Source organism: Emys orbicularis, chromosome 1 (genome assembly GCF_028017835.1).
Source record: "Emys orbicularis isolate rEmyOrb1 chromosome 1, rEmyOrb1.hap1, whole genome shotgun sequence".
Classification (NCBI taxonomy): Eukaryota; Metazoa; Chordata; order Testudines; family Emydidae; genus Emys; species Emys orbicularis.
In genome coordinates this window covers 18114611-18129052 of record NC_088683.1, presented here as the reverse complement: position 1 = coordinate 18129052, position 14442 = coordinate 18114611, and the positions used below count along the sequence as shown (strand labels likewise).

The window sequence follows — 14442 nt, the reverse complement described above, 5'->3', positions numbered from 1 at the left end:
TGTATAATCTTTTGCTTATAATAGTCATCTCCCAGCCAGGCCATCCCAACTGCCTGTCAGTTTGTAACTCTGACTTCCATCAAAATGCTGATGACCACAGGATATATCTCATATAGATGTTTTCAAGTTGCCTGAAACCTCCTTTGGGCTGGCAAGGAGCAGCCAACTGAAGTGCTATCCAATGCCCCTCCTTCCCCCGACATCCCAGCTCCCTGCTTCCTTTTCCAGCTAACAGGAGGAATTTGCAAGCAGATCTCAGGAAACTTCTTGTGATAGTCACTATTTTTCAGAGGAGTCAACCGGAGCGCAACAAAGATGAACTGGAAAGAAATCCTTTTTCTCTCTTGCCTTGCAACTTTTGTGCTCTTGCTTGGTATGTATGATCCAGAGTAATAATAATGCTAGCAGGAAACATAGAATTTCAGGAAGGAATGAGAGAAATCTGAACTCATGTCATTGGGGTGACATAAGAACACGGTCATTTTCCACCTTGCTAGTCAAATGAGCATGAGAATATGTGAGAATCTAATCTAATCCACTGTAATCTATTACAATCTCTAAAGGATTAAGGCATCAAGTTACACGAAGAATACACAGACAATTTTTAAAATATAATGGGATAAACTGGACTAAATGTCATTATAGGTCTTGTTAATTGCTATTTTTATGATTTTCTACAAAAATAAAAACTGGGAACACAAAAATATATATCTACATAGCTGCTGATTGTACTGTTGCTCTTGCTGTGTAAAAGTGAATTTCCCAGGCAGGTTGTTAGTGGACTGCAGGATTTTTAGGGTTTTAGCAGGTAGCAGCTTTCAACATCTGCTTGAGGTTTTTCCTGTGGGATGCTGCATTTCTTCACTGAACTCAATACTGTGTTTGTGCTGTTGTCATCCAGTTCTTGAGGAAAGCGACAGCGCTGCTGTGGGCACCAGGAAGGCAGCTGGGGAAGAGGACAAGGAAAGTAAGTGGAGCTGCAAATTTTAGGAGGGAGAGGAGAAAAGTTGCTCCTACGGCTTTCAAATGTACATTGATGCCCCTATTTACTATCCATGGCCGATCAAGTCCTCCCTTTTTGCTTTCAGGTATGAAAAAGAAGATTTTTATACAAGAATCGGATGCCTCTAACTTCTTCAAAAAGCGTGGCAAGCGAGCCACCAAATCCAGAGATGAGCTCAATGGTGAGGCTGTTCAGGAGTGTTTATGGAAAGCTGTATTTTCTTTGCCCCTCTTTCATCTCCCGCTTCCCTTGAGACAGTCCTAAGTTGCCTGCTACTCTCTACAAGGATTTATTCACCGATCAAAGTTGTTGTTGTTGCTTTTGGATTAGAACAGGTTTCTTCTCAATTATCTACATTTTAAATTATGGAATGTACCTACAAAGAGCAATTGGGTGGGGGGGGGGCAGCCAAAGGGATTAGTGTGTGAGCGAGAGGGGGTGGAAATGTAATTTTTATTAATTGAATAAAAATAATATGGGAGAAGGACAAAAAATTGAACTTTATAGACTTCCAGTTTGGAAGATTTAGGGCATACCGAATCATTTCTGGGTTAGTGAAGGGATCAGTCGTTACTGGATTCTCCAAAATGAGGTTTGTTCATTGGCATCTTTTTAAATGAGGCAAGAGGTAACTTTGGAAAATGAAATATTTTTCATCCACAAAATCTCTTGAAATTGGCTAATAGAACTGAAGTGGATGCCAATTCCTTGGTTTTCAAAAGGGCTGAGACATATAGCAGGGCAGACCGAGCTCAGCAGGCTGTTGTAGGAGGTGCAGGACAGCACGGTGAAGTGAATATAGGGGCTTATTTAGTTCCTCTCCTCGGCTCCTTTCACACTGTCATCTTATGAAAGCTGGTAAATAACAAGCAGGTTTCAGGCCCGGTGCTGAATGAGTGTTTTCAGCTCTTCTTGGAAAACATTTGCAAATGTAGCATTAAGAAATATGCACCTGGCTTCTGCAACACCGTTTTATTTCCACATGGGATGGAAAACATAACTGAATTCACATGGCTTGTTTGCTGAAGCACTGAAGAGGATAACAGTCCCAAGTCAGTGAATTTATCTGTCCTCTGGTTCAACAAAACTTCAGCTAGGTTATTGGGAGAGATGTTAACCTTTCAGTAATAATATGAAAATTAGCTCAGTTAAAGGGCAAGGAAGAGCTGATTTAACTGGTAACACTTTAAAATACAGGGCACAAATATCATGTATTTACTATATAATAGTATGTTAACCATTGACTATTTAATTACATTGTAATTACCAGGTAGTGTCCATGTAATTGGGTAATAAACATATAGGAGGAGGAGGATAGTGTGTGTCCCTTCTAACATTACAGGTAAGTTATAACAGGGTCTATAAAAACAATACTTGCTTTGAGGTAAGCGATAATGTAATATTTTAATGAGGTGCAATTTTTTAGGGTTATATAAAGTGAGCACGATTAACCTTCTGCCATTCCATTGCTGATCTCAGTTACTTGATAGGCTATTGTCTAGAAGCAATATACCATGTAACCTATTTCCCCAGACATTTAATAAAGTCATTGGGTCAGAATGTATTCTCATTTGCATCAGGGTAAACCCACTGAAAGTCACTATTCCAATACACAATTCCACTGAAGTGAACGGGTTTACACTGCTGTGACTCAGAGCAAAATTTGGCCCATTGGTTTTATTAAATATGCACAGGCGTGCAGATTATATGGTCATTACTTGTGGGTGATGTTCCACCAAATAACTGAGCAGCGGGATTGTCCATGATCCAGCCTCCTGATGTTCAACCTGGGATCAGGCTGAGATACAGAGCTTTGTAGTGGTAGGGTCTGATCTGTAGAACTCCCTCCCTAACAAAGTCTATCCAGAGTCCACAGAGTCATTGTACATCCTTTCTGTTTAATCCAGTTTAACCAAGAACCTCCATTTCCATCCATCCTTCCATGCATTAGTGATCTGGTGATGGGGAGCTTTAGCTGGGACACTGGGCCCAGATTATGATTTTACTGTTGATGGCCTCCCCTCTCACCATGTGCAGCACACATGTGCTTGGCAATAAAGTGCTTAATAAATTAAACAGTTTCATGATATTTGTGTCCTGTAACACAAAGGGCTAACTGTCAGGCACTTCCTTTACTATTAAGTGATGTAGAAGTGTCTCTGAACCATGGCAGAAAAATAGGTTAGTCACCCTCCATCAAACAAGTACTGGTTTATTCTATAAAGGGTTGCATCCAAATAGAGATACAGCCAGGCTTTGGCTGATGGGAACCAGAACAATTTCCTCCCACTCAAGATAGTTTGGAGGTACTCATTCTTGTCCAACACTAGCATCAGATGGCACAGTTGGTTACATTACCAGCCTTTCATCAGTGCACAATTCCGATCACATCCCTATGTTATGGGTTAAGAGGAGCATGGTGCTTTTTGTCCTAATCCTCTGGGAATATTTAGCATGAACAGAAAATTATACCTTGGAGATGTCCTGATGTCCTGGATCTGACTGGCAATGTGCATGGCAGATCAGAATTGAGGCACATTCGGGAAGTTTATAGTACATCTTCCTTATTCTGTAGCCTGATGTTTTAGAAAGAGGCACTGGCCCATATTTTTCTTTCAGTTACTCTGAGTGGTGTTACACTGGATTTATGCTGCTGTAGGTGAAAGAGGAATTTGACCCATCAAGTTTTTTTCCTATCACTCATCATAAAAAAAAAAAAAAAAAAATGCAAGGAGCCTGTGCCTCTCCAGCACTGTCCTGAAATAAGGATATTTCCAGTTGCCCAAACCCAACCTGAAACCCAACTGAAGACTGCTAAACTTCCAGTCTAATCAGACCACATCTGAACCGAGTCTGAGTACCAACATAGATGATCATATGCTAAATGTAAGGGCAGTTTTCCTCTTCCCCCTACAAGCAAAGACCTGTACCCCAGCATTGGTACACATTCAAAGTGATGCCAATGAGAAGGAGAACGTAAAATACTGTTTATTCTAGGTTGAGTCCAGAAACATGAGACCTTAAGTAGTTGGCAGACTGGAGCAGACCACAGGCCCATCTGCCAACAGTGGCCAATATTACTGGATGTTTCAGAGGAACACCTTCCAAATATAACTAATTGTGCAGTGCTCTACCTTGGGGTCGATACCTCATCCAGAACTACGATAGATCTTGGAACAGAAGATTAACTCAATACTTGTTCCCTTCCATTTTCCTCAGCCATTCTCATCTACTTCCTACAGTTCTTTAATCAGTGGTTATGTTACCTTCTTCTTTCAAGCCAATATATTTATAATCCACTTTCTCAAAGCTATTCTTACATTCATCTCTTTTCCAATGTCACAAAGCAGGTTTCTCAACTTTCAGGTGTTCAACTACTTTTAAAAATACCTACACATGGGAATGGATTTAATACCTATTATCAATATCTATACCTTAAACAAACCCAAAGAAAATGAGCTAATTGCAATTTTCTTTCATTGGTGCCAAGTCTAGCACGATACAGAATTTAGCTCTGCTCTGTTGCGTGAACTCCTCCTGCTTATTCTATCTCAAGGAAAAGCATTAACTTTCCACCTCCTCAAGTTTGCTTCCTGGATTAAATCCCTGAACGTCTATCCCTCACTTCTTTCTACTCATCTGAAATTCACTTTGCCCTGCCTCTGAAGCACTGGACTGGAATATTTTTCTTTCATGTTCTTTTTGCATTGGCTAAGGAGACCTGTTGGACCTTCTGTATTTTGAATACCTATAGTCTTTCCACTAATGACATGTAGGGCCATCAATACAAACAATTTCATTTGTTTATAGGATTAGACTTGATTATCAGTATTTAACATTTACATTGCCCCCACGGTGACGCCCCATTGTGCCAGTGTAACCCACACACCTTCTGGGTGCGGTGTTCTGTCCCATCTAGTGGCACCAAGGCCACTTAAAGAGAGAGATAAAATGAATCTGCTCTACAGCCTGAGCTAACAGCCAGTTGGCTTTTAGCTCATGCGGTAGAGGCTCATGCACTAAGCTCCAGAGGTCCCCAGTTCGATCCCGCCCGCTGATGACCAGGGTCTGTTGGTGTTACACTAGGAACCATACAAGTGTATGGCAAAGGCTTTCTATAAAGTGGTCTTGCTTTCCATTGTCATTTACAAGTGTTCCTTCCCAGAATCTCTCCTAGACAATATTGACTCATGGCAATCTTTGGAAGGGGCAGGATTAGCCAACTCCGTTGTCGTTCAAACAGGCTCCTTTGGCTTGCGCCCTCAGTTATCCAGTAACATTCTTCAGGATTCTCTCAGTTCCGTTCCCAGTCTCATGCATACAATGAGATTTATTCAATTGTCTGAGAGCCTTTTCTTTGGTTGCATCTTATTTGATAATAGGGTGGGACGGGACAGGCCTGGTTCTTGAGAGTTTAACCTTCCTTGTCACAAGTGTGGGTTGCTACCTCTGCAGCAAAGCACTAGTACAGGGGAAATGCGTGGTCTGTGGTGGGAGCTTTTATCTTGTTCATGTTGCTTATTGCCTGAAAAAACACTTGAACTCTTTGGGAATTGATTCAACGAACTAGCTGGTAAAAATTCTCCTGGGTCCCTAAACCAAAGTTACCCTATCTAGGTCTGCCCATCCACTGAGCAAGACCATAATTTATAAAGCCATATTTTAAGAATGGATGTAAATAGAAACTGGTTATTTACTTTGCATTTTCATGCAAGCCAACAGGTAAAAGGAGAGAGAGAAAGAGTGATGTAAGAAACAGAGGGAAAGAAAATGATGTAAGAAATATGTATAAGCACATGGACATAAGAAACAGATGACGTACAAGCATCTTGAGGATATGCACAACAGTTGCATCTCCTACCAAAATACCTTACCAAAAATCTTACCTAATTCCAACTAAAACTCACTTTCCAGAAAAATTCATCTTCTGGCAGAGAGGACCCTTCTAAGATTGGACCCTAAATTATCACCAGGCAAGGTGCAAATGACCAAACCAGGGCAAGATGATGTCATCTTCCTAGCTATTTTAATGAGATTTCAACCCAAAATGGCAGAAATCTCACAAAATTAGCTTTTCCTGTTCATTTTCTGCCATTGGGCAGAAATAGTGTGACTGAAGAAAGTCACACAAGATTTCCACCATCTGGGGCTATATCCAAACCAGGGCCAGATCCTTGGTTCAAGATCCAAAAGGTAGAGACAAAAGGGTGTTAGGTCATCTTGCTGCCTCACCAGTCTTGGGGACAGCCAGGGTCCGGTTTGGCCCCCAGTGCAATTTAGAGAGACTTGAAGTCTACTCTAAATTATGCTGGCTGTTTATAGCCCCCTAGGAGCTATTCTATTGACCAGGATTGATGGAGCACAAGGGACTCTTGCCATACCACCTCCTGCCCCAACATGCCCCAGAGAAGAGGAGATGACTATGCCATGAGAGGAGGAGCCTGCTATGCCATCTTTGCCACCCTGGAATTCCCCTGTGCAAGAGCAATTCTCCAGCCAGCTGTTTAAGCCAGCTCTCTGTCCCCCACTGGAACAGCTGAAAGGGCACAGAGCAGGGTCAAAGATTGGGAACACAATCCCAAAACACATTCCAATACACACCCTGAAATTAAAGGTTGACTGTATCAGAGGCTTCAATTTGGGCTCCTCTCTATTTGAAAACGTAGCGAACTTTTCAACAAACATGGTATGCATTTTGACATTGTAATAATACCCCAAAGCCAGCTAATGTCATAAGATTTCATTTTCATTGGGAACTTTTTATTAGGAAGTTTTAACTAGTAGACATTTGTCACAGGGTTTTAAATCATTGGACAAATATGATAACTACAATCCACCAAACTACATTAGAACAACCTGTGTTTTACCTATGGAATTTAAAAGGCATAATACAGGAGCTAGCAATTTCTCTACCAGCATCATTGCATGTATTGTTTCATTGTGCTGCACAATGGGATGATGAAATACAGATTGTCTGGTTCTTAGAAAGCCTGCTGTAAACAAGGATTTTAACAACTAAGCCTCCAGTGAAAGCCCAGGATACAGGTGCACCTATACAAGGCTAATCAGATTCATTGGGTTTTGAGGACAAAAGTTATGCTCTGGCTTCTTAAGATTTTTTTGCCGCTAATACGATAAACATCTCTTATGCAGCGGAGACCCGGCAAATGCTGATTGCTGACGAGCAAAGGAGGGAGTACTTTGAAGAGCAAAGGAACGAGTTTGAGAATTTTGTCAAGGAAGAACGTAAAGGTAAGAACAGCAAAACAACAAATTGTGAAACTTTAGATGGAGGCTGGCAGGATATTATTATTATCACTGTTATTTAACATTGATATGGTGGCAGCACCTAAAGGCCACAATGAGGTTGGGCCCTGTTACGGTAGGTGCTGTACAAACGTATAATAAATGACAGGCCCTGCCCCAAAGAACTTGCAATCAAACTCTTTGCTCGAGAGAGCAACTCTTGCCAAATTCTACAGAGGTTTCACATCGTTCATTCCCACAGGCTCAATATTCTGTCCTATATCATATGATTTATATCCCCACTTACTGGTGATGCTCTAATTCTAGTTAGGAATATATAATGGGATTCCAGGTTTGCATTTCCTAGGAGTGATTCTATGGAGTCTCTTCACTGTCACTGCCTGGAGGACACTGCCACTGCGAAAGCCTATTCCATGAGGTTTTATTTATTGCCTTAAGATAAAAAGCGCTGCTGGAATGAGGCTTCCGTTTATTGGGATGGGAATTTAGGAATGGAGAATGTCTCTTGGATTGCATTTCCTCACTGCTTCCACACATTCTAGCCAGCAGACCGCTCTTATAAAGTCACTGCTAACCAGTATGAGCAGCAACTCCTCCATGCCACACACTGTACCTGGAGGCCATCATTTGGGGGCATTCCACATCCCACATATCTGAAACCCCTCTGGTTTCAATTGGGCTTTGCATCCTGCATGGTAACACTTCCATCTGAGGAATGTGCATGACAGTAGCACCCTGTGTTTAGCAATAGAATCACTATACAAAACCGCAGGAGATTGAAGAGTGGGTAGTTTTAAATGCCAGCTGCATGCAGTATCATGGAACAAGGAGGTGAGAGGCAGCTTTAACTAGCAATTTCCCTGCATTTATCAATTAAAGATTAGCACATGGATAAACCAATACACAGTGGGGATACGTGTTTTGATATAGGTCAAACAGCAGAACTGGGACTAGAACCCAGGTCACCTGACTCTCAGTCCTGTGCTCTAAAAATTGGAGCAGAAGCCCAGAACATGAGCCAATGACTTGCTGTGTGACACTGAGGAGTGACTTGCCTAGTTTACCCATCTGTAAAGTTAGGCTACATCAGAGAAGAACTGTGGGGCCTGATTAATTAATGCTTATAAAACACTTTCTGATCCCTGAATGAACAATGTTAGAGAAAGCCAAAGTAGAACATCATAGAAATGTAGGTCTGGAAGGGACCTCAAGAGGTCATCAAGTCCAGCCCCTCACGCTTACCAAGTAAACCTAGACCATCCCTGACAGGTGTTTGTTCAACCTGTCCTTACAATCCTCCAGTGACGGGGATTCCACAACCTCCCTTGGAAGCCTATTCCAGAGTTTAACTACCCTTAGAGTTAGAAAGTTTTTCCTAATATCTAACCCAAATCTCCCAGGCTGCAGATTAAGCCCGTTACTTCTTGTCCTATCTTCAGTGGATATGGAGAACAATTGATCACTGTCCTCTTTATAACACCCCTTCACATATTTGGTGACTGTTACCAGGTCCCTCCTCAGCCTTCTTTCCTCAAGCCAAAACAAGGCAATTTTTCCCCATCTTTCCTCTTAGTCAGATTTTCTAAACCTTTGATCATTTTTGTTGCGCTCCTCTGGACTTTCTCCAGTTTGTCCACAACTTTCCTAGAGTGTGGCTCCTAGAACAGGACACAAACTCCAGCTGAGGCTACACTAGTGCCGAGTAGACTATTATCTCCCATGTCTTACATACAACACTACTGTTAATACACCCCAGCATGATATTAGCCTTTTTCGCAACAGCAACACATGGTTGATTCACATTCAATTTGGGATCCATTGTAACTTCCAGATCCTCTTCAGCCGTGCTACTGCCTAGCCAGTTATTTCCCATTTTGTGCATTTCATTTTTCCTTCCTAAGTGTAGTACTTTGCACTTATCTTTATTGAATTTCATCTTATTGACTTCAGACCAATTCTCCAATTTATCCATGTCGTTTTGAATTCTAATCTTGTCCTCCAAAGTACTTGCTAACACCTCCTACCTTGGGGTCATCTGCATATATTATAATCATACTCTCCACTCCATTATTCAAGTCACTAATGAAAATATTTTTGCTTCTCAGCCATTGTATTGATATAAGTGGAAAGATGTCCAGTTTTTTTGTATATTTATCCAACAAAAATATGAGATGATCCAGTCTAGAAGGGGTTCTTGAAGAGAACAAAGAGGACAAAATTACTTTTAAATTGACTTTTTAGACTAGTTGTATGCAACTAAATAGTTCCTCCAAATTTCTGGAAAGAGACATCTGAATAAAACAAGAACAGTTTTCTTTCTTCGTGGTTGTCTTTCTTCCAGTCATGGCAGCATTTATTTCTATGTATATTTTTTCCCTACACTTGATACTTTTCTCACTTTGCCCATAACAAACTTTAGACCCAAGACCTCATTGACAGGGTATGAATTGGGGACATTAACAGCGCAGTTATTCAGTTAGTAAACCCAGTGCTCTTGTGTGATGCACTCCCATTACTATGAGATGGGGATGACCCTATGACAACGGTCTTTCAGATATGCCTCCATATTTTTTCTGTACGGTGGAGACTATACTTGCAGTAAGAAAGCATTCCATAACAGACCTTCCCAAAAGAAATGACCAAGTGGCCTTTTAGACATTTCAGCTAGTTCCCTCCAGAGAATGAGTAGGGAAAACCATTTGTGGGATGACTGTTCGGTGAAGTGGTCAAAAGTAAAGACAGCAACGGAAGGGACTGGTTTTCACTTGATGGCATAATAAACACATTCATTGAGGTATTTCTGAAACCTCCCATCGAGGTGGCTAACCAAGACAAATTCTAAGCAGCACTGCTGTACATTCTTTTTAAAGAGGAAAATGATTCTAATGGTAAGAACTCACCCAAAAGCGTTAGTTATTTTTATTGCCCCATCTTTATTAAATTTTTGGTTTTATGCCAGAATTATCCTGGAGACACATGTACAGAATATGAGAGTCTATTGTTTTGAGAAGATTGACAAAATAGTCTGACTTTCCAGTTAAAATAAATAATATCCACTCTTATATAGCACCTTTCATCAGTAGATCTCAAAGCGCTTTACAGAGACAGTCGCTATCATTATCCCGGGAAACCGAGGCAGATAATGGTAAAATGACTTGCCCAAGGCCACTCAGCAGGCCAGTAGCAAAGCTAGGAATAGACTCCAGGTCTCCCGAGTCCCAGTCCAGTGCTCTATCCACACTGTTTTAAAATGGTGCTTTGGAAAATGTCTATATTTGTGCCTTCGAGAAAAAAAGAGACTCGGGGCTTGTCTCCACTTACCATGGATCGATACTGTGGCAATCGATCCACCGGGGGTCGATTTAGCAGGTCTTGTGAAGACTTGCTAAGTCGATCGCTGATCGCTCTCCTGTCGACTCTGCTACTCCACCGGAATGAGAAGCATAAGGTAAGTCAATGGGAGAGTTTCTACCACTGACCCAGCATGGTGTAGACACCGCAATAAGTTGACCTAAGGTACGTCGACTCCAGCTATGTTATTCACGTAGCTGGAGTTGCGTAACTTAGGTTGACTTAACCCCATAGTGTAGACCTGCTCTTAGGAAATTAAATGTAGCCTTAAGAAGCCTAAAAACCTGATGACCATTATTATCCTTTACCTGCTAGTCCTGGCACTGGACACACTGTGTTGCTGTGGGCTTGTGCCATACTACTGAAATTAACCTTAGAATACCGGCATTGTCCAACCAAATAAGTACTTAAGAGAGTGTGGATATTAAGATGCACCTATCCAAAGTTTATGTGAAGTCCAGAATTTACACTTGTTAATGGGTGATCAGCACACACATGTTACATTCAGCAGCACAGCAGGTGCAGGCTAACTTGACAATAGCTTGAGCATTCTTTATCCATCAGATAGTTAATCTGGACTTCACGCAGCCATGTGATCCAGATATACGGGGGACGTATCTGGAACACTCAAAGCCCAGTTGGCAAATGTGAGTGACACCATTGTGTGACATTCAGAGTAACTTAGGTCATCTAGAGCCCAACGCTCAAAGCATCGCCAAGGTGATGCATCCTGCTGTGCTATCAAATGTGCCAGCTAGGACCATTCCAGTGACTTCAGTAGCATATAAACGGGTGGCACCATGGCCTATGGCGGACCAGCAGCTAAAGGGTTAATGAATAATTCGAGAATGATTTGACGAACCATACATCGAAATAAATAAAATGTAAGGCAACCTTTCGCCACTTCCCCAAGATCACTCATAGTGAACATTAAAACCCTCCCATTAATTGTGTGTTTGCAAGGTTAATACAAAGCTACTGTAGTGATGGGGCGGGTAGGTACCTAGATAGATCAACCTGAAATAGTAAGCCTGGATCCAGTATATGTTGGAGGTAGGAAGAGGGTCATGCTGTGCAAAATATTCACAACAAAACCCAGAGGCCCATATAATTTACCTCTTTTTTGTTACAGTCTAGAAACTCTGCACGTTGCAAGGTTTGCTAATGTTCATGAACACTAAACTTCTGAGCAAACCCAGACCCTGTTTCAAGAAAACTGAGCAGGCTTGGGGTTTGCAAGGAAATCCTGCAAAAATCTCTCTCTAGGCTCCTATACTGGCACTGGCATCCACCACCAAACTGTGTGAGTGCCACATCACATGGTTGTATCATGAGAATAGGTGCAAGTTCGTGCTTTTGACCAAGATTTGCATTGACATTTGTTGTTTTTGTTTTTTTTAAACTCCAACTGAAAGATGGGGCTGAGGAAAGCTCCCAAATCAGAGGTGGACCCGAGTCACAAAACAAGGATTCAGAGCTGAACATTGCAAGTGACAGCTGTCCTTACAATGGGCCAAACGCCTACATTCAAACCCTCTGTCTTTGGGGAAGCACATTGGGCCTAAACTACCCCACAACCTCCCTTTATATGTTACACACCGCTTGAGAGACAGGGATGCACAGTCAGAGATTTGAGAGCCAACAGTCCTTGCCACCATTTCAATGCTGCTAGCACATTTGGCATTAGATTAGTTGGCTGTCAGAAAATGAATCGCAGTTCACATTTTCGCTTGTTCTTTCCGCTCCCACCCCCATTTACAGAGCAGCAGGAGAGAAGCCGGGAACAGATCGAGCAATGGCGTCAATATCACTACGACGGTCTCTACCCGTCTTACATGTACAACCGTCACCACATCTAGATGTGAGAAGCGTGAACTAAAAAAAAGTTAAATATTTGCTGACTAAGCCGTTCACAGGACACCAAAGAAGCAACCACGTTTCCAAAGTCTTGGCCATGTCATGGATCCCACTGTGGAATCTACTCCACCAAGCCCTCCTCCTATATTATTTGCATTGACTCTGTTTTAATGGATAGAGCTTCTCATAGGGTGCTGCTTTGCTTTGTATTTTGAGGTGCTTGTATGTGTGACAAAATCTGGATTTAAAACACAAAAGTGGAACAATGCAGACAGAATTAGGTCCTTGAGACACGTATAAATCAGGATAGTTTAGGCTGTTTAGAATTTGTCCCATGTAAACAGATAAGAATGGTTGTTGTTTTTTAAATCACTGTATCTTGGGAATCACTGAAAAGAAAAGCTATGTTTGCTGTAATCCCAGGGTCTCTATAATGTTTTATTTTAAGTTAAAAAAAGGAACTGTATTAACATTCTAATAGTTGTTAATTAAACAGTAGTATTAGCTTCTGCAATATCACTCAATATTACTCCTCCTTACTAATCTTATAAATAATGGAAATTCTGTATGTTTGAAAGAATATAACTTCCTTTTTAACTATCATCAGTCCCTTCAAGATGCATAAGCAGCTAGCGATGCAAGTTATATGCCGGAAAAATAATAACAAGAAAGTTTGAAACTACCCTTAGACTTGCGTTTACACAGTAGAAATGATACCTCTACATTATTCCTTTTCTAGCCAGCCATTAAATAACTATCTTCACTTTCTATAATGGCTGTTTATCAATAAACATAGCTTCATAGAATATTAGGGTTGGAAGAGACCTCAGGAGGTCTTCTAGTCCAATCCCCTGCTCAAAGCAGGACCAACACCAACTAAATCAAGCCAACTTTGTCAAGCTGGGCCTTAAAAACCTCTAAGGAAGGAGATTCCACCACCTCCCTAGGTAACCCGTTCCAGTGCTTCACCACCCTCCTAGTGAAATAGTGCTCCACCATCATTCTAGTACGAGCTAGGATCACACTAGAGATCTTCCATCTGGAGGATAGGTCCATCAATTGCTATTAGCCAGAATGGGCAGGGATGGTGACCCTAGCCTCTGTTTGCTAGAAGCTGGGAACATAGGTACTGGAACTAGGGGTGCTGGGGGTGCTGCCACACCCCCCGGCTTGAAGTGGTTTCCATCATATACAGGGTTTACAGTTTGGTTAAATGGCTCTCAGCACCCCACTATAAAAATTGTTCCAGCACCCCTGGCTGGAAACGGGCAACAGGGGATGGATCACTTGATGATTACCTGTTCTGGTAATTCCCTCTGAAGCACCTGGCATTGGGCACTGTCAGAAGACAGGATTCTGGCTAGATGGACTATTAGTCTGACCCAGTATGGCTATTCTTATCTGTATACTAGAAGCTCTGTTAACTGGGGCAAAATTAATCAGAGCCTGTGGCAGTTGTTCATGGGGAGGAGGCATGGAGAGACAATTTCTCTCATGGGTAAACCTTCTCAAACCAGCAATTCTTATAGGAACGAGGGAAGGAGAACACAGGGAACACATGGAAAGATGCCCCAGCACAATAATATCTTTGTGGAGAACCAAGGGCGGGGGGAGGGGACACATTTTTAAAATGTAATATCTCACAACAGGGAGGATCAAACACTTAACTATGTTGCTAGCTTGCAAATCTAAGCATAGCACCACTGGAAGCTTTGGCTAATTATCCTGCTATTAACCAAAGGAGGGAAATCCCTGCAGAAATGCTAGTGCTAAGAGCTAGTTACTTTCTTTTCCAAATGCACTTAACCGGGAAAGGCACCTGGAGCTCTCTACTCAGAGATCTATAAAAACCTTGGCTGTACCACCTGCCAATGTAGGGCAAATGTGATGAGTCAGGATCCCTTGCAGGGATCAGAAAGTAATTCAGTTTCCGTCATATTACAGACACAAAGAAGCGGGGCATG

At 41.8% G+C, this 14442-nt stretch overlaps 1 protein-coding gene across 1 annotated transcript; it reads left to right on the top strand.

Annotated features, from left to right (window-relative positions):
• Nucleotides 1–315: 315 nt before the first annotated feature.
• UCMA (upper zone of growth plate and cartilage matrix associated) lies at nt 316–12480 on the top strand. Its single transcript, XM_065397459.1, has 5 exons — nt 316–373; nt 902–967; nt 1089–1184; nt 7157–7255; nt 12383–12480. Exons 1-5 carry the CDS (start codon nt 316–318, stop codon nt 12478–12480), a joined length of 417 nt encoding a protein of 138 aa, XP_065253531.1.
• The last annotated feature ends 1962 nt before the right edge of the window (nt 12481–14442 follow it).

Bases quoted from the DNA above. Each gene is read 5' to 3' on its own strand.
- UCMA (XM_065397459.1), top strand. From the start codon at position 316: ATGAACTGGAAAGAAATCCTTTTTCTCTCTTGCCTTGCAACTTTTGTG. The intron at 374-901 runs GTATGTATGATC...GTTGTCATCCAG, and splicing joins AACTTTTGTGCTCTTGCTTG to TTCTTGAGGAAAGCGACAGC. The intron at 7,256-12,382 runs GTAAGAACAGCA...CCCCATTTACAG, and splicing joins TGTCAAGGAAGAACGTAAAG to AGCAGCAGGAGAGAAGCCGG.